This window comes from Ylistrum balloti, unplaced genomic scaffold, assembly GCF_031769215.1.
Source record: "Ylistrum balloti isolate Yb309-2 unplaced genomic scaffold, AGI_CSIRO_Ybal_v1 Utg370448, whole genome shotgun sequence".
NCBI lineage: Eukaryota > Metazoa > Mollusca > Bivalvia > Pectinida > Pectinidae > Ylistrum > Ylistrum balloti.
The window spans coordinates 122,076-144,235 of record NW_026782298.1 but is presented as its reverse complement, the minus strand read 5'-3'; the positions used below and the strand labels follow the sequence as shown (position 1 = coordinate 144,235).

The 22,160-nt window shown below is 37.2% G+C and overlaps 2 protein-coding genes across 2 annotated transcripts in view; both read left to right on the top strand.

Moving 5' to 3' along the window:
* LOC132554832 (uncharacterized) overlaps positions 1-11,137 on the top strand; it is a 35,495-nt gene extending 24,358 nt beyond the window's left edge. Inside the window, exons 11-13 of the mRNA XM_060219155.1 lie at positions 999-1,112; positions 3,119-3,220; positions 7,756-11,137. Coding sequence (XP_060075138.1) covers positions 999-1,112; positions 3,119-3,220; positions 7,756-7,863 — 324 coding nt within the window. The 3' untranslated portion in view covers positions 7,864-11,137. The remainder of the gene's footprint in view (positions 1-998; positions 1,113-3,118; positions 3,221-7,755) is intronic.
* LOC132554831 (zinc finger protein 780B-like) lies at positions 9,708-19,559 on the top strand. Its single transcript, XM_060219154.1, has 2 exons — positions 9,708-9,723; positions 18,220-19,559. Exons 1-2 carry the CDS (start codon positions 9,708-9,710, stop codon positions 19,557-19,559), a joined length of 1,356 nt encoding a protein of 451 aa, XP_060075137.1.
* Positions 19,560-22,160: the final 2,601 nt, after the last annotated feature.

Genomic DNA, 22,160 nt, shown 5'->3' with positions numbered 1-22,160 from the left:
AAACTTAAGGAAAATAAACATCACTCAAAAAAAGTTTATTAACACAAACTCTGATACCATTCAGTGAAACAAATGTGAAACACTTTTCTGATTTTTAGGTCATCTGACCCGAAGGGTCGAGATGACCTATAGCCATCGTGCTTCGTCCGTCGTCGTCCGCCGTGCGCCGTCCGCCGTGTGTCATCCATAAACTTTTCATTCAAAAAACTTCTTCTCAAATACTAGAAGGCCTAGGGGGCTAATACTTGGCCCATAGCATGCTGGCAAATTAATGAACTTGACCGACTTTCAAGGTCACAGGGGTCAAATATGTTAAAATATACAAACAACTTCTTCTCAATAAGCAAAAGTCCATGAGTACTGATATTTGGCCTGTAGCATGCTGGGATGAAGGGCTACCAAGTTTGTTCAGATGAATGACCTCAACCCACTTTCTAGGTCACCGGGGTTAAATATGTGAAAAATTTTAAACAACTTCTTCTCAACAACCAAAAGGCTCAGAATGCTGATAATGGACCTGTAGGATGCTGGGATGACATGCTACCAAATTTGTTCAAATGAATGACCTTGACCCACTTTCAAGGTCACAGGGGTTAAAAATGTTAAAATATGCATATGCCTTCTCAATAACCAAAATGATTAGAGTGCTGATATTGGGCCTGTAGGATGCTTTGAGGAAGTGTTACCAAATGTGTTCAAGTGAATGACCTTGACCCACTTTCAAGATCACAGGGTTCAAATATGTTAAAATCTGTAAACAACTTCTTCTAGGTAACCAAAAGGCTCAGAGTGCTGATATTGGGCCTGTAGGATGCTGGGAGGAAGGGCTACCAAGTTTATTCAAATGAATAAAGCCAATTGTTTTAACGGCAGACTCACTGTTGTTAGAGTTTGGCATGCTTTTTGTCAGATGACCGTTAAGGCCCATGGGCCTCTTGTTTAAAATCTCCATGTTTTTACATTGATGAGTTTATGAAAAAAGTTTTGCTGTGTGTTAGGTAAACATGACGAGTGTGGTGGAGGAAATCAATGACAAGCATATGACGCCATGGGCCGCCGCCTGTCAGGCAGACGATGTGTCTAACACCCCACTTAACCCTTTCATCGACGAGGTATGTTTAGAGGCTGAATCAGATACACAGTTAAGGGGGAGTTTAGGGAGTTTTTTTGTCTTCTGTTGTGTTAGATGTGACTCTCAGTATCTGTCTGCCATAGTTGTACATTATTTGCCAACAGAATAAAAATTATTCAGTATATTAAGGCTTGCATGGTGGTTTTCATGTCGACCCTTATTTCCGGCATATTTCTTTTAGTTAATACAATTTCAAACATAAAAAAGCCTCCTGTGAGCTATGTTAATGAAGCACGTTATCAGACAAAATGTTTGACTGCTGGCTATAAAACACTTGTTAAATTCATGGTCATATAATCTCTTTAATTACCAAAAAATACACAAGTTTACCAATTAAATAATTGAAACATATATACATGTACATTGTAGAGTCCCAATAATCCCTCATTAATAACTGCACCCCAATCCAAATCAGAAGGCTCAGAGTAGCTCTTGAACAGCTGATCTCGGTCTGGTGTGGTCTTTGTACGTGGGGTATATCACTATCTACTGGTTCTCCTCTTACAACTTCGCTTTATTTAAAGCCATCTGAACTCAGCAAAGCTATTAACATTCAGCTTTGTTGCTGTTATCACGTTCATGTCTAATCCATCATCAAGAATTAAATATAATACCCATTGTTACCTGTAACTTACATTTTGTCTTTGTGTGATATCAGATGCCGACATTATTTCCTGTTAAGTGTTTGCATCAGAAATATTGACGGTACATTTACCTGTACGCCGACGTCAAAGAACTTACAAGTTAACAAACAAGTTAATAGAAACTTTTAAAACAAAATTGATTTAGAATTAGGTACACTAGAGCATAATAATGAAGTTAACTGCATCATACAGACGTTTTCTTCATCAGTGAGAATAAGGGGCTAAAGTCTGGGAGGTGACTGGGGAAAATCTAAAGGATTAAGGGCCTAAAGTCTGGGAGGTGACTGGGGAAAATCTAAAGGATTAAGGGCCTAAAGTCTGGGAGGCGACTGGGGAAAATCTAAAGGATTAAGGGCCTAAAGTCTGGGAGGCGACTGGGGAAAATCTAAAGGATTAAGGGCCTAAAGTCTGGGAGGCGACTGGGGAAAATCTAAAGGATTAAGGGCCTAAAGTCTGGGAGGTGACTGGGGAAAATCTAAAGGATTAAGGGCCTAAAGTCTGGGAGGCGACTGGGGAAAATCTAAAGGATTAAGGGCCTAAAGTCTGGGAGGCGACTGGGGAAAATCTAAAGGATTAAGGGCCTAAAGTCTGGGAGGTGACTGGGGAAAATCTAAAGGATTAAGGGCCTAAAGTCTGGGAGGTGACTGGGGAAAATCTAAAGGATTAAGGGCCTAAAGTCTGGGAGGCGACTGGGGAAAATCTAAAGGATTAAGGGCCTAAAGTCTGGGAGGCGACTGGGGAAAATCTAAAGGATTAAGGGCCTAAAGTCTGGGAGGTGACTGGGGAAAATCTAAAGGATTAAGGGCCTAAAGTCTGGGAGGTGACTGGGGAAAATCTAAAGGATTAAGGGCCTAAAGTCTGGGAGGTGACTGGGGAAAATCTAAAGGATTAAGGGCCTTAAGTCTGGGAGGTGACTGGGGAAAATCTAAAGGATTAAGGGCCTAAAGTCTGGGAGGTGACTGGGGAAAATCTATAGGATTAAAGGTAGAAGTCAAACTCTAGATGGGAAATTACACTTGCCCTATAATTCAATACATTGCCCAGATTTCATAAAATCTGATAATTTCAGAAGAATGTCAAGTGTATGTTTTAATTAAGACTTGACAGGGAGATTAAAACTAGATTAGAACTAAGGCGATATGTTGTAACCTTTGGTCCCTTTCTGTCATAGGATATATGAGGTCATTATTCAAAGGTCAAACTGGCTGAGATTTAATTTTGTTTTTGCAGAATGAATTTGATATATAGGAAACAGAAGTGGTTTGTATGTTTACCTGCAGTGTTAGTTGTTGTGAGTTTCCATGGATTTTTATTTATCATTTTTTACTGTTTTTCTTAACAGGAACTTCTGTACAACAAACACCTGTATCTTGATGGGAAGAAGCTTTTAGACTCTGGATTTAGTTACCAGATACCGGCTCCAAGGCAAGACCATCTCCGTGAGGTAACTATGGAAACATAACTTGTTTTCTTTAAAATCATTCATGATGTAATATATGCTAATGTTTGTCAGAGTAAAGTACCTCTATAATCCATAAGATACAGGATGTCTAATTCTACACCATTAGTGCAGACAGGAAGTGTGATGTTTCCTACCATACAGACCTGCACAGACAGGAAGTGTGATGTTCCCTACCATACAGACCTTCACAGACAGGAAGTGTGATGTTTCTTACCATACAGACCATCACAGACAGGAAGTATGATGTTTAATACCAAATAGATCTTCACAGACAGGAAGTGTGATGTTTACTACCATTAAGATCTTCACAGACAGGAAGTATGATGTATCATGCCATTAAGACCTTCACAGACAGGAAGTATGATGTATCATGCCATTAAGACCTTCACAGACAGGAAGTATGATGTTTACTACCAAACCGATCTTCACAGACAGGAAGTATGATGTATTGTGCCATTAAGACCTTCACAGACAGGAAGTATGATGTATTGTGCCATTAAGACCTTCACAGACAGGAAGTATGATGTATTGTGCCATTAAGACCTTCACAGACAGGAAGTATGATGTATTGTGCCATTAAGACCTTCACAGACAGGAAGTATGATGTATTGTGCCATATAGACCTTCACAGACTGGAAGTATGATGTATCGTGCCATTAAGACCTTCATAGACAGGAAGTATGATGTTTACTACCAAACCGATCTTCACAGACAGGAAATATTATGTATTGTGCCATAAAGACCTTCACAGACAGGAAGTACGATGTTTACTTCCAAATTGATCTTCAAAGACAGGAAGTATGATGTATCATGCATATAGACCTTCACAGACAGGAAGTATGATGTATTGTGCCATTAAGACCTTCACAGACAGGAAGTATGATGTATTGTGCCATTAAGACCTTCACAGACAGGAAGTATGATGTATTGTGCCATTAAGACCTTCACAGACAGGAAGTATGATGTATTGTGCCATTAAGACCTTCACAGACAGGAAGTATGATGTATTGTGCCATTAAGACCTTCACAGACAGGAAGTATGATGTATTGTGCCATTAAGACCTTCACAGACAGGAAGTATGATGTATTGTGCCATTAAGACCTTCACAGACAGGAAGTATGATGTATTGTGCCATATAGACCTTCACAGACTGGAAGTATGATGTATCCTGCCATATATACCTTCACAGACAGGAAGTATGATGTATTGTGCCATTAAGACCTTCACAGACAGGAAGTATGATGTATTGTGCCATTAAGACCTTCACAGACAGGAAGTATGATGTTTACTACCATAAAGATATTTACAGACAGGAAGTATGATGTATTGTGCCATTAAGACCTTCACAGACAGGAAGTATGATGTTTACTACCAAACCGATCTTCACAGAGAGGAAGTATGATGTATTGTGCCATTAAGACCTTCACAGACAGGAAGTATGATGTATTGTGCCATATAGACCTTCACAGACTGGAAGTATGATGTATCCTGCCATATATACCTTCACAGACAGGAAGTATGATGTATTGTGCCATTAAGACCTTCACAGACAGGAAGTATGATGTATTGTGCCATTAAGACCTTCACAGACAGGAAGTATGATGTTTACTACCATAAAGATATTTACAGACAGGAAGTATGATGTATTGTGCCATTAAGACCTTCACAGACAGGAAGTATGATGTTTACTACCAAACCGATCTTCACAGAGAGGAAGTATGATGTATTGTGCCATTAAGACCTTCACAGACAGGAAGTATGATGTATTGTGCCATTAAGACCTTCACTGACTGGAAGTATGATGTATCGTGCCATTAAGACCTTCACAGACAGGAAGTATGATGTTTACTACCAAACCGATCTTCACAGACAGGAAATATTATGTATCGTGCCATAAAGACCTTCACAGACAGGAAGTACGATGTTTACTTCCAAATTGATCTTCAAAGACAGGAAGTATGATGTATCGTGCCATATAGACCTTCACAGACAGGAAGTATGATGTATTGTGCCATTAAGACCTTCACAGACAGGAAGTATGATGTATTGTGCCATTAAGACCTTCACAGACAGGAAGTATGATGTATTGTGCCATTAAGACCTTCACAGACAGGAAGTATGATGTATTGTGCCATTAAGACCTTCACAGACAGGAAGTATGATGTATTGTGCCATTAAGACCTTCACAGACAGGAAGTATGATGTATTGTGCCATTAAGACCTTCACAGACAGGAAGTATGATGTATTGTGCCATTAAGACCTTCACAGACAGGAAGTATGATGTATTGTGCCATATAGACCTTCACAGACTGGAAGTATGATGTATCCTGCCATATACACCTTCACAGACAGGAAGTATGATGTATTGTGCCATTAAGACCTTCACAGACAGGAAGTATGATGTTTACTACCATAAAGATATTTACAGACAGGAAGTATGATGTATTGTGCCATTAAGACCTTCACAGACAGGAAGTATGATGTATTGTGCCATATAGACCTGCACAGACTGGAAGTATGATGTATTGTGCCATATACACCTTCACCCAACAGGAAGTCTGATGTATTGTGCCATTAAGACCTTCACAGACAGGAAGTATGATGTATTGTGCCATATAGACCTGCACAGACAGGAAGTGTGATGTTTACTACCAAATCGATCTGTATTGTGCCATTAAGACCTTCACAGATAGGAAGTACAATGTTAACATAAGCATGTAGTGTGATATTTCAAAACACATAGACATTCTGTATATATTGTTACACATGCACCATGTTTATCCTGTGATGTATATATTGTTACACATGCACCATGTTTATCCTGTGATGTATATATTGTTACACATGCACCATGTTTATCCTGTGATGTATATATTGTTACACATGCACCATGTTTATCCTGTGATGTATATATTGTTACACATGCACCATGTTTATCCTGTGATGTATATATTGTTACACATGCACCATGTTTATCCTGTGATGTATATATTGTTACACATGCACCATGTTTATCCTGTGATGTATATATTGTTACACATGCACCATGTTTATCCTGTGATGTATATATTGTTACACATGCACCATGTTTATCCTGTGATGTATATATTGTTACACATGCACCATGTTTATCCTGTGATGTATATATTGTTACACATGCACCATGTTTATCCTGTGATGTATATATTGTTACACATGCACCATGTTTATCCTGTGATGTATATATTGTTACACATGCACCATGTTTATCCTGTGATGTATATATTGTTACACATGCACCATGTTTATCCTGTGATGTATATATTGTTACACATGCACCATGTTTATCCTGTGATGTATATATTGTTACACATGCACCATGTTTATCCAGTGATGTATATAGTGTGACACATGCACCATGTTTATCCTGTGATGTATATATTGTTACACATGCACCATGTTTATCCTGTGATGTATATATTGTTACACATGCACCATGTTTATCCTGTGATGTATATATTGTTACACATGCACCATGTTTATCCTGTGATGTATATATTGTTACACATGCACCATGTTTATCCTGTGATGTATATATTGTTACACATGCACCATGTTTATCCTGTGATGTATATATTGTTACACATGCACCATGTTTATCCTGTGATGTATATATTGTTACACATGCACCATGTTTATCCTGTGATGTATATATTGTTACACATGCACCATGTTTATCCTGTGATGTATATATTGTTACACATGCACCATGTTTATCCTGTGATGTATATATTGTTACACATGCACCATGTTTATCCTGTGATGTATATATTGTTACACATGCACCATGTTTATCCTGTGATGTATATATTGTTACACATGCACCATGTTTATCCTGTGATGTATATATTGTTACACATGCACCATGTTTATCCTGTGATGTATATATTGTTACACATGCACCATGTTTATCCTGTGATGTATATATTGTTACACATGCACCATGTTTATCCTGTGATGTATATATTGTTACACATGCACCATGTTTATCCTGTGATGTATATATTGTTACACATGCACCATGTTTATCCTGTGATGTATATATTGTTACACATGCACCATGTTTATCCTGTGATGTATATATTGTTACACATGCACCATGTTTATCCTGTGATGGATGTATATATTGTTACACATGCACCATGTTTATCCTGTGATGGATGTATATATTTATATTGTAATATTGTTTTGATTCAATGACAGCAATACATACTTTGCTTACTGAGACATACATGTATCTATTGTATAGTAAACTCATGCTTGATAATATCTACTGGTGTCTAGTAGAATTTTCAACAGTCACTTTACCCTTGTCCTGTAATAAGCCCAGTCCCTGGCAATGGGTCAGAGACTAATGTTGATATCTAACCAATTCTCTATAACTGGGATATGATTTTCAGTACATCAGATGTGGTTCATTGTCCTCAGATGATGATAAGATCCTGATGATTAAATATTGTCTGTTGTCTCTTCCAGATGCTGGATGATTACATCAGCCTTGGCCTGTTTCCAAAATCTCTTCTCAAACAGGAGATTTCTTGCAAGGGAGGTAACTCCAGTGAACCCGACGACCAAGATGAATGAATAAAGTACTATGTATGACTTTAAACTCATTGTCTCCCTTGGACCATTCAGGTTAGGTCCCTGTGAACTTGTTTCTCATGTATTGTTGTAATTTCCAAGACAAAATTTGCAATAGTTACAGTGTTGCTAACTTGCCTGATTTTATCCATATGATGACTTTCTCTAATCATCAATAATGCTATATTTACTTTAAATTTCATGGCTTTTGATCAATATTTAAAAGTTTCAAATTAACATTTTGGATCTGATACGGCCAAATAATGTGGAATCCTAACAAACATCATGTTAATGGCAACAGATGTGATAACTATATATTAGAATTGGCCATTTGGTCTTTGTTGCTTGACAATGCTTTAAAATATGTCTTCTCTTATTTTGAAGGTTATGACTAGGTATTATTTGACAGATGTTGGCGACATTGTAGTTAAATATTTGATGAAGGCATATTGTATAAGAGGTAGATTTACCTAAGCTCAGTAGTTGTAGTTTATTTGTTGTAATTAGTAACATGATGTGTCTAACTTAGTCACTCTCTGTGTGTAATTAGTAACATGTTGGGTCTAACTTAGTCACTCTCTGTGCGTAATTAGTAACATGATGTGTCTAACTTAGTCACTCTCTGTGTGTAATTAGTAACATGATGTGTCTAACTTAGTCACTCTCTGTGTGTAATTAGTAACATGATGTGTCTAACTTAGTCACTCTCTGTGTGTAATTAGTAACATGTTGGGTCTAACTTAGTCACTCTCTGTGTGTGTAATTAGTAACATGATGTGTCTAACTTAGTCACTCTCTGTGTGTAATTAGTAACATGATGTGTCTAACTTAGTCACTCTCTGTGTGTGTAATTAGTAACATGTTGGGTCTAACTTAGTCACTCTCTGTGTGTGTAATTAGTAACATGATGGGTCTAACTTAGTCACTCTTTGTGTGTGATAGAGACATGTATGTACTTACTGTGTGTAACACAGGTCAGAGTGTTATTCTATTTTTAGCCGAGTTAGAATTCGGATGAGTAAAAATACCAGTGCATTGTTACATATATTTCAAGAGATTTTAAAAACTATTTTCTGCTGGTCTGGAACCAGATTGTTATCCTGCGTAATTCAGTGTTCAATGATATGAAATCCTGTTATTTGTACAAATTGAGATGTACAATATTACCATAGTATTACTGGCAATGCTTATACCCTTTTCTAGGTCTAATTTAGGAATTTGTCAAGCACCTGTCTGATTGAGATTTCAATTCATATTTGAATCAATATTTGTCAAAACGTGGTAAATCAATGTTAAACTATCAATTAGATTGTTTGGCCTGAATAGCTATCTGATAAACACATAACTGGTTTTTTCCTGTCTTTGTTTGTTGCTGTATAGCTGAGAGTTTATGGATTAAGATGGTCTTACAATATTTGTTATATTTTCTAAATTCTTATCTGAAGCAGAAATTTACCTGCTCTGACACAAAGATTTTCATTGTATGTTGTCTTCATATACGATTTACTTTTGTACCACCCCTATAAAAAGCCAAGCTGTATTAAGGGACCATTTGAATAACTCCCTGCAGGTTGTCTTGGAATACATGATTGTTTTATTATATAAGATAAAATTGTGAAAAAGAAATCTAAGATATAAATCTTGTTATCTTGAACTTAACTGGAAGACCTGTTTAATTTGAAGTATTTTGGTGGTCCCAGCCAAACTTAACACTTAACATTCAAAGTGATTTATGTTGAATACTTCGATGACCCGAGACTTTCCTCTGGTCCGGCCTAAACATTCCCGCAAAATATTTTGGATTTTTATTTTTTTTTTGATAAAAATATTTCTCAGACAATATCATCATGATAGATGAAGCAGGTAAAGATCTTTTAAGAATTCTTCTGGTATGACATTGTGCAATCTAACTGGTTTAGGTGTCAAAATCTAACTGATAATAAACACATTAATTACTCTAAGATCTATAGATATTTACTTGAGGAAACTCATTTTGTCTTTACCAGCCTTGAAGTGTTCCAATTTTGTTATACTGCCCTTATTGGGGCATAGTTTAGGACATTTTGATGAGGTCAAGGTCATTGCCTCATTGTAGTTTTTTAGGCATAGTGTTTTAACAGCATGTTACAGCTAGTGTATAACTGGTGAGGGTTTTGAATGTTATCTGTCTGACACAAAGTCACTGTCATTTACTATACAATACAAGTGTATAGAAGTAATTATAATTAAACACTGATGTTAGTTGATGGATTCTATTGTAATTCAGTAAAAAGATTTACTTTACTTTGCTGTCTCGCTGTCACCAGGAAGCTCATCATCCCTTATATGAGTCAAACGTTCTCACTACCTAACCTTTCACCCTCACCCAGGATTCACTGTCTTACATTGTCCACAACCCCCGATTTCAGTCAAAGTTTTGTTGTCACTAAGTCAACTCACCCCTTAAGTCAATGTTTTAGTGTCTTGCAGTCAACTCATCTCTTGTTTGAGTCAAAGTTCCCTTGTCTTACAGTAACCTCCACCCCTGATTTACGTCTCTTTCATTGTTATGCAGCAACACAACTTTTTTAATTAATTTAACGTTTCAACACAGGCACAACCTCACCCCCTGATTTATGTCATGTGTTTCTTTGTGCCCTTGGCTTTTTACATCATAAATATAGTGATGAGAAGAATTATAACCATGGTGGTATAAAATTCAGGAAAACTATAAACATTATTTGTTTTACAACAATTGTGAAACAAATTATTTCAGCTGATAATAATCACTCTTGTTGGCCCGGATGTAAGCAAGTGAGGGGTCTTATTGTGGGAGGAAACCGGAGTACCTGGGAAAAAGGGGTTGGGCAGGTGACCTTACCTTTTCACATCTGTTCCAGGAGTCGAACCCTGGGCGGCTAGGTGAAAGGCGAGTGTGTTACCACTGCGCCACGCGACCAGGATTCAGGAAAACAATGTTGAAGATCTGACAGTTTCTCATACAATGGTCATTACATGTATCAATTAGTAGTCAAAAATTGTCATTTATATTCCATGTGATAAAACAATCAATCTTTGAGATGATAAAAATATTCCTTTAATATAAAGAATTATAGCCAAAGAGATATTACTTTCAGCTTATATCATGGTGTTGATAAATAAATACAAATTGATGTATCAAACACGATATGGACATTTACTATATTGTCCTGTTAATATCACATTGTTTTATTAATAATAACATTTTCCTGTTATTATCATGTTATCCAATTAGTATCACATTCCTGATATTATAATATTCTCCTGTTAATATCACATTCCCTGATATTATAACATTTTTTGTGTCAATACCATATTTTATTGTTAACATCGTATTCTTCTTTAGCTACATTTAAGATATTGTATTTGGTTTTCTGTTTATCTGTGTGATAAAAGGTTTATCAGTATGAAGTATTTACTCAGACAAAACATTTATTGTTACTGTTGTTTACTTACTTAACTGCTTCCAGTGATGGAAATATGACATCATCAGCTTTTTACATTGTTTTTCAAACACTACAATTCTATGACATTCCACAGGATATAAATATTTTCGTTACTCTATATCATATGTACATACGTTCGGTAACAAATGACTCGTATTATAACATACAACTTGTGCCAAAGTACAATCATACATTTGTGTAGAGGTCCTTACAAAAAAAAATTATTGTTAAAGAGGAGAAACAGGATATTTATGTCCAAGTGGACAGACAACAACTACTTACAATGATGATCAAGGTCTGTCTGTCCATCCATCCTTAGTACACTTTAATGTCAGAAAATTTCCTTTCTTAGTTTTTATTCAGTCTATTTGAAATTATTCAAGCACAAATATTGTGTTTGTTTTCTGGAGTTTTCTTTTAAATCTTTGTAAAAACTCTGAAAACTTTGTTGGCTTTAACACGCACAGTTATAGTATGTATAACAGTAGTTTGACACACGGTTACCATTCCCATGTTTATTGTAGCTCAAGTATAAGTTACAAGCATGTTAACTTTTTACAAGTATAATTACTTCTTACAAATCTAGTTACTAGTTACAAGTATTATTACTTGCTGCAAATCTAGTTGCAGGTATAATTACTAGTTACAACTGTAGTTGATAGTTACAATTATATTTACTAGTTAGAAGTCTAGTTACTAGTTACAAGTCGAGTTACTAGTTACAAGTATGTTTACTAGTTACAAGTATGTTTACTAGTTACAAGTATAATTACTAGGTACAAGTATAATTACTAGTTACAAGTCTAGGTACTTGTTACACGTGTAGTTACTAGTTAGGAGCCACAAGCTACAGTTTTTTCAGGGTTTTATTACAGTATCAATCAGTTGATACTGTGTTTTAGAGGGAGTTGTTAGATTTAATTGTCTGTAATATTACTGGGGATAAGGACGTGATGTTTGGTCCAACAAGAACTGATTTAATGGTGATGATTCACACAATTTTCTCCTGGTGTAATGACTACCTAACTGTTCATTAAGAACCAAAGTTACGTTGAAGGTTTGTTGGTTGCTTTGGATTAAAAACTGTTTGTGATTTGCATAACTGTAGCCTAAGGCTTCATTCAGTAACCAGTTACATGTTAGGTGTGATTCTGAAGGAAGAGATTATCACCCTTAATGTCTACCCCAACTCCAGTGCACCGAAACAAACTCCACTGCACCGAAACACACCGCACCAAAACACACTCCACCGCACCGAAACACACTCCACCGCACCGAAACACACTCCACCGCACCGAAACACACTCCACCGCACCGAAACACACTCCATCACACCAAAACACTCTCCACCATTTTTATCAAGATCTGTATGTTTTTTAACTTATTGAGGGTACATTTGATTCAATAACCAGCTTTTGAAGGTATACATCACAGAGAGGTATTACTTATACTGGATTTGATGAATTAATTACAATACCTTGTCAGTGTAAGCTCAACTTTACCTATATATAATTAGGTCATTACCTGTCATTTTCTGGTTTCTGTATAATGTTGTATATCATTGTTGTCTTTTTTGAAGTAAGGTGTTGTCCTGTTTTATAATATATGTGCATATTTGAGTGTTGTTTGTGTGGAGTTAATTACACAGGGTTTCTATTGCAAGGATATGTGGTGTTTTACAGGTATCTGTAGCTCATAATTCTTCATATCAGTAAAGTCATGACACAAGTAAAATATCTATACGTCAAGGGGAATTCCCAACATTGATATAAATATAGTCTGTCTTGTGTAATGATGGGGGAATCCCTAGGATTGGTATAACCTTTCATGTGTAATGATGGGGGAATCCCTAGGATTGGTATAACCTTTCATGTGTAATGATGGGGGAATCCCAAGGATTGGTATAACCTTTCATTTGTAATGATGGGGGAATCCCTAGGATTGTTAACCTTTCATGTGTAATGATGGGGGAATCCCTAGGATTGTTAACCTGTCTTGTGTAATGATGGGGGAATCCCTAGGATTGGTATAACCTTTCATGTGTAATGATGGGGAAATCCCTAGGATTGTTAACCTGTCTTGTGTAATGATGGGGGAATCCCTAGGATTTTTAACCTTTCATGTGTAATGATGGGGGAATCCCTAGGATTGTTAACCTGTCTTGTGTAATGATGGGGGAATCCCTAGGATTTTTAACCTTTCATGTGTAATGATGGGGGAATCCCTAGGATTGTTAACCTTTCATGTGTAATGATGGGGGAATCCCTAGGATTGTTATAACCTTTCATGTGTTAATGAGGGAATCCTCGACATTGACATTAATGATTGGGAATCCCCGAGATTAACATAGACTGTCATATGTAATGTTGGGAAATCCCCCATATCGTTATATTGATTATAGGAACCGAGAACAGAAAGGGAATATCCGCACGAGAGAAATGTCGCCCATAACACCTTATAGTATCGAGGGTATTACTGGTTCCCATGGTAACAACTGGCCCAGTCGAGCTATTTTTAACTTTACCAAGGAAACATTCCTTTTATATGTTGTATTAAACCTAGTCCTTGTAGCTTTTCTACTGTTTTGTACCGATCATTGTGTCAAATTTCATGTATCATCACTTTCTATTTGCTTCACATTTTTATTAAATGTATAATTCTATCACACAGGCTTTTGTTTTTAATTTTTGTCTTCCGAATTTATCGTGAAGTTGAAATTGTTTCTTGTAAACATTTGATTTGTGAATGAATGATTTTCGTGCTTCAAGGTTACATGTCAAGGTCGTCATTGCTATAAATAGAAAAGTATTACATAGGGAAAACACATACGTACATATTTATGTATTTGACTGTTATCCAGTCCATTGCCATTGATTCACAGAGAAATGATGCTTTGGAGCCTTAAAATATCACACTTTTAATTGGTCTCAAAATATATCAGCTGTATACAGTACAATAGATGTGAACAATGACCTTGTATAGATATATTGACCCCTCCTTGTGTATATATACCTTATGTTCATATACTGAAAAGATAAAGAAACGCAGGGTAATATTTATTCCGGTATTTTGAAAACGCGTTCTCCAAATAAAGTGAAACTTTGTGGATTGAGTAATTAGGTCATATTACACCTTGTCATGTATCGAAAATTTAGTCACGGTACAGTACGCAGCTCTGGTAAATGGAGGAAGGAAAAAACAAGAATCTCGTGCACCGTGTTGTTCTGGTCTCATGCAGCGTTGGTCAAGTCACTCTTCGTTAGTCTTTATACAGACCAACTGCTTCCCTAAAATTAATTGAGAATTTGATTCGTTTTAAGAATAGCACGACTCACAGAAGTTCAGAGGGGTCAGGCCATTCAGATGCTGATGCAAGGACAGCTGCAAAATCAGGTTGCTAGGCACTTTGGTGTTAATGTTTTCACCATAGAACGTCTTGTAAGACGTCTTCGGGAAACTGGGCGATTGGGCGATTGGCCGATCGACCTAGGTCAGGACGTCCGCGCGTAACGTCACGACATCAGGATCGCTATATCGTCGTCTCTCATGTGCGTAATCGGCGCCTTACTGCCGTTGAGAGTGCACTTAATGTTCGTGGAAATCATGGGCGTCCTATAAGTTTAAAAACTGTAAGGAATCGATTACGAGAAGTTGGTGTAAGAGCACGTCGCCCCTACGTAGGTCCACACCTTACCCCTGCTCGACGTCAGCGTCGTATGGCCTGGGTCGCTGCACATGCTCCACGACGGTTTCCACTGAGGCAGTGGAGACAAGTTTTCTTCACGGACGAGTCTCGATTCTGTCTTTATCGATCTGACGGCCGTCAACGTGTCTACCGACGTCGTGGCGAACGTTTTACGGAGAGGGGGTAGAGAGGGATAGGTTTGGGGGCGGTTCAGTAATGGTGTGGGGAGGAATCTCACACGGGTTAAAATCACAATTGGTTGTTATTGATGGCAATTTAACAGCAGCTAAGTATAGAGATGAGATCCTCCGACCCCATGTTATCCCTTTCTTACAGCAGCATAATCTAACCCTCCAGCAGGATAATGCTAGGCCCCACGTAGCAAGGATTTGCCAAGTCTTTCTGGCCAACAACAACGTTCAACCACTAGAATGTCCGCCATATAGCCCTGATTTGTCCCCGATCGAGTATCTTTGGGACCAGTTGGATAGACAAGTTCGAAAGCGCCAGCCACCCCCTGCTACTCGAGAGCAGTTGACCAGAGCTCTGATTGAAGAGTGGGACAACATCCCCATAAGACGGATTAACGCTCTCATGAACTCTATGACCAGAAGAATAAGGGCCGTGACCACAGCAAACGGCGGACACACAAGATATTGATGACTCAGTTCAATTTCAATTTCAAAATCCTGTGGGTCCATTCAATTTAATCGTTAGTACCTCTAAACCAATTATCAGATGCAAAATACAGACTTTGGAAATTTTTAAGCTTTAATTTATCTGTAAGTATACAAAATTTCGTTTTAAATGAAGCCCGATATCATACTTAATTTATGGTTTAAAGTTCACCCTGCGTTTCTTTATCCTTTTAGTATATATTATTAACCTGATCCCTTGATGCAGATGTTCTTTAAATCAACAAAGAAACTCTTACTAATGATAACAAAACTGCTGTTATATTCCACCTACAGAAACAAGCTCATTCACTTGTATACAGTCTAAGGTTAAAGCACTTTTTACTGTCAATGAAAATACATCTTCAATGACGTAATTGATTTCAGGACAAAGAACCAAATGACATTAGTCAGCCACACAAGCAACAACTGTAGGTCACGTGATGTAGAATGTTCTAATCACATGGTTTACCATATAAACTGGATGGCATACGTAATGATTGGACAGACATACGTAATGATTGGACAGACATACGGAATGATTGAACAGACAGACATAATGATTGATAATGATTGGACAGACATACATAATGATTGGACGGACACACATAATGATTGGACAGACATACGTAATGATTGTACGGACATACATAATGATTGATAATGATTGGACAGACATACATAATGATTGGACGGACATACATAATGATTGATAATGATTGGACAGACATGCATAATGATTGATAATGATTGGACAGACATACGTAATGATTGATAATGGTTGGACGGACATACATAATGATTGGACAGATATATATAAATGTGCTGTAACCTAAATCATAAGAAAATTAAAACATCCTCAGAATTTCTCAATAGATCAAGACATTGTGTCGCTATATATTACAAATGGACAAAACTTACATTGTGTCTCTATATATTACAAATGGACAAAATTTACATTGTGTCTCTATATAATAACAAATGGACAAAACTTACATTGTGTCTCTATATATTACAAATGGACAAAACTTACATTGTGTCTCTATATAATGACAAATGGACAAAATTTACATTGTGTCTCTATATAATGACAAATGGACAAAACTTACATTGTGTCTCTATATATTACAAATGGACAAAACTTACATTGTGTCTCTATATATTACAAATGGACAAAACTTACATTGTGTCTCTATATAATGACAAATGGACAAAATTTACATGGTGTCTCTATATATTACAAATGGACAAAATTTACATTGTGTCTCTATATATTACAAATGGACAAAACTTACATTGTGTCTCTATATATTACAAATTGACAAAATTTACATTGTGTATCTATGTAATGACAAATGGACAAAACTTACATTGTGTCTCTATATGTTAGATGTAGGACGAAATCGATCTTACATAGATTTCAAATTATTGGAATATTAGAATTCAAAGCGATTAAAATGGCAGTTAAAAGACAAAATCAAATTAAAAAGTTGCAACATCAAATTATTTTGAAATGTAGATTTAGGATTTAGGATCGGAGTCTTTATCCAGCCAAATTATAAGGGTACAATTGATTTCTCATGCGATCGTAAGACAATACCCACCCATTGCTGAAAATAGTCAGAAAATGTTTATATACAGAAATGGATATACTAATATGCAGAGGTCATTTGAAAAAAGAATGGAACATTCATCAAAACTCTCTCTCTCTCTCTCTCTCTCTCTCCTCTCTCTCTCTCTCAAAGGAATCTCTCTCTCTCTCTCTCTCTCTCTCTCTCTCTCTCTCTCTCTCTCTCTCTCTCTCTCTCTCAGTCTCTCTCTCTCTCTCTCTCTCTCTCTCTCTCTCTCTCTCTCTCTCTCTCTCTCTCTCTCTCTCTCTCAGTCAATCTCTCTCTCTCTCTCTCTCTCTCTCTCTCTCTCTCTCTCTCTCTCTCTCTCTCTCTCTCTCTCTCTCTCTCTCTCTCAGCGCAATCTTCTCACAGAAACGAGATATAATGTCCTTATACAGCTAGAGAAAGAGATGAAAATATGATGTTGCGGACACCATCATTATCTTGTTTTTCATTTCATGTCAGTATCGTTTAGGAGACCGTATATGTTGTAGTCGTAAGAGTGTCCCCAGAACTTGAGTAAACTTCAGGAAAACCTACAATCGAAGGAACCTGACCTGCAATCAAAGGAATGTGACCTACAATCAAAGGAATGTGACCTACAATCAAAGGAACCTGACCTACAATCAAAGGGATCTGACCTACAATCAAAGGAACCTGACCTACAATCAAAGGAACCTGACCTACAATCAAAGGGATCTGACCTACAATCAAACGAACCTGACCTACAATCAAAGGAATGTGACCTACAATTGAAGGAATGTGACCTACAATCAAAGGAACCTGACCTACAATCAAAGGAATGTGACCTACAATCAAAGGAATGTGACCTACAATCAAAGGAATGTGACCTACAATCAAAGGAATGTGACCTACAATCAAAGGAATGTGACCTACAATCAAAGGAATCTGACCTACAATCAAAGACCTACAATCAAAGAAATGTGACCTACAATCAAAGGAATGTGACCTACAATCAAAGGAATGTGACCTACAATCAAAGGAAGCTGACCTACAATCAAAGGAATGTGACCTACAATCAAAGGAATGTGACCTACAATCAAAGGGATGTGACCTACAATCAAAGGAACCTGACCTACAATCGAAGGAATGTGACCTACAATCAAAGGAATGTGACCTACAATCAAAGGAATGTGACCTACAATCAAAGGAATGTGACCTACAATCGAAGGAATGTGACCTACAATCAAAGGAATGTGACCTACAATCAAAGGAACCTGACCTACAATCGAAGGAATGTGACCTACAATCAAAGGAATGTGACCTACAATCGAAGGAATGTGACCTACAATCAAAGGAATGTGACCTACAATCAAAGGAATGTGACCTACAATCAAAGGAATGTGACCTACAATCAAAGGAATGTGACCTACAATCAAAGGAATGTGACCTACAATCAAAGGGATCTGACCTACAATCAAAGGAATGTGACCTACAATCAAAGGAACCTGACCTACAATCAAAGGAATGTGACCTACAATCAAAGGAACCTGACCTACAATCAAAGGGATCTGACCTACAATCAAAGGAATGTGACCTACAATCAAAGGAATGTGACCTACAATCGAAGGAATGTGACCTACAATCAAAGGAATGTGACCTACAATCAAAGGGATCTGACCTACAATCAAAGGAATGTGACCTACAATCAAAGGAACCTGACCTACAATCAAAGGGATCTGACCTACAATCAAAGGAATCTGACCTACAATCAAAGGAATGTGACCTACAATCAAAGGAATGTGACCTACAATCAAAGGAATCTGACCTACAATCAAAGGAATGTGACCTACAATCAAAGGAATGTGACCTACAATCAAAGGGATCTGACCTACAATCAAAGGAATCTGACCTACAATCAAAGGAATGTGACCTACAATCAAAGGAATCTGACCTACAATCAAAGGAATCTGACCTACAATCAAAGGAATGTGACCTACAATCAAAGGAATGTGACCTACAATCAAAGGGATCTGACCTACAATCAAAGGAACCTGACCTACAATCGAAGGAATGTGACCTACAATCAAAGGAATGTGACCTACAATCAAAGGAATGTGACCTACAATCAAAGGAAGCTGACCTACAATCAAAGGAATGTGACCAAAAATCAAAGGAATCTGACCTGTTCAGACGACGACTTGTACAGGTGCCACGTCACAAATCGCGTCAAAAGCGCCGCACACGAAGCCCTCTTCACCCCGTACACCGAGACAAACAAAACAGAATTTACATTTACAGTTGATACATATCATGTGTTTACATCCCTCTGTATGTTCTATCATGTTGTGACATTCTGGGCATGCGCGAATCGCGGGACAATTGCTTATTTTCCCAATTTTCTTGAGTTCACCGTTAAGGAGTGTCTCCTGGGCAGTTAATTGCTCGCACGTATGTGAGGATGTCCAGCAAGCTAAACAAAAGCGACAGAACAGGAACCGAGACTTTCCAGCTTGTTGACAGTGAACACATCTCGCGCAGCTGTTTTTAATATCAGGTTGTTTGAACGCTCTGCGACAAATCGGACATGGTGGTCTTTCTGATGGCAGATTCCTCCGCGTTCTGTTGTTGTACGATTCGAAAAGAAAGCGTTCATCTTTTGACAGACAGGCTTTCTCATATACTTCGTTTAAAAACCATTTCTTGTCACAGCAGCCACCGTCGACGTCGGCAAAACACCGGAAATATGATTTCTGAGCTGCGATTTGATTCCAGCAGTATTGATAAAGGTTTTCCGGGGCTGAAATAAGAGAAATATACATCAAACAAGTGTCCGGAAGTCTAGGAGCGATGTAGACTACCGATAAACAAAGTCTTTGTCACGATTCATATTTCATAGGTAAGTATTTTTTGGTATTTTTATCAATTTCCGGATATTTTTATATCCCGACCCGGAAATTAGGCACCGCCGGGTAGGTAGTTGACACACAGTCATAGAATATTGAAGTAGAAATACCGGTCACATTAACGGGCCGATGACTTGATATTGCCTTATTTATTTCGTCGGGTTTGTATAGTTATACTTAATAGTGTGCATGTATTGTTTAGGTGAGATACGGGTGCGCGCTAATCATGCGTGACGTGATTACGTGCTCAGTTTTTCAGTATGGTTCAATTTCAAATACTTTGTTTGTACAGTTTGTCTACAGCTTATAGTACCGAATAACTTTCCCGGTTTATTCAGAATAAGGTTAGTTGTTCTTAATGGAACTGAATTCTACGTGAGCTAATTTTAAGTTAGAGTTATAGAATAAATGTCAATTCCGTATGTAGAATATTCGAACAGGCATAGTGTTTTATATATCATTCTAAGTTGTTCTAGACATGCACACTCAAGTATTAAAACTTTTATGTAACGCAATATTCACTGTGAATAATAGATTGCAGTATATCAGATACGTGTATGTATAATATAGAGATTGATAGTTGTTTGGTGTGTGGTAGATGTTCTAGGTAATACGTATTTTTCACATCTGTATTTTATAGATGTCTGGTTTATACGTTGGGGGCACCATTCTTTCACACTTGGCTTTATCACGTTAACTATTTCAATAAATTTCAGGAGAATTTCTATATGAAAACTGTGAGTTTGTAGACCGTTTATGTCGCTGTCACTAAAATGCTATGAAAGCAAAGGATTCTTATATATACTCCGATACTTACTGATCGCATGACCACACGACATCGCTACTCGTGGTCCCTCTTCCTCACTGTCAACTATATCAAGAGAAGATGTCTGGTGAGTTACTGGCACTTGTCTGTTATTGTTGTGGACAATGACCTGAAGAGGGCATTGTAAGTCACGCACCAGTTTTTTTCCCTCCACTATATGTCCACCATCCAATATGTCGAGATGTGTTTTGTCCTTGTCAATAGCTTGGCCGATGGCGAATTTAGCCTCATCGACAGTATTGTCCTGCAATTAAGATTTCGAAAAAAGGAACTTGTGGTTTCTTTCATTAGAAAGATACGATAAGAAAATATGGTTTATGTTGTTGCAAAAATTACTACATTTTGCCAAACTTTGTTATTCATTTAAATGCATGATATCACACAAAGGGATAATTGTCAGTTTAAACGAGGCTCGTAAGTAGGTGATCATAATATTTTGGAATTCTCGGAACGTTTGGGACATTGAAAATCTTACCCCAGTAAACCTGGCTTGTCCGACAGAAGACGCACTAAGACACTTGAAGGTTCCAACAGAACCTACATAAGAAAAACGAAAATATGTTCCATTTGTTAAAACCGATAATTGTATGTAGAAAAACATAACTATTCAAACTTCCTTGTCAATATTTTAATCATTCTAGAAATAAAATCACAAACTGGATTTTTTATGCTAGCTTAATTGCCTAGCCTGTGGAGTCCATCGTTTACGGATATTAAGAGATCACCAACAGAAGAGAATGATAATATATATATAGATATTTATATATATAAAGATATATTATCAAAGCAATTTGACACTTAGAACTAGGAAATAGATTAAGCAGTGTTTACTAGGACGTGTAAAATTGCAAAAAATATCTAGAACGTAATATCAAATTAATCTACCCCTCTACTGTCTCTCTGTTGTACCTGCATATACAGAACGTAATATTCACTAAATTTACCCTCAACTGTTAGTCTATTGTCCCTGCCTATCCAGAAATATTAAATAAATTTACCCTCTGTTTGTTTGTTCTCTTTTCTGTCAATCTGTACGGGTGAACTGTCCACGTTCGACATCAAGCGCGAGCGTTTGGCCTTAATGCCCACTCCTTCTTTAATGCTGTCCCCAGTTTTGACCCTGGAAGTACAAGATCTCGTCTGTATGGTACGTTTGACACCGGAAGTACAAGAT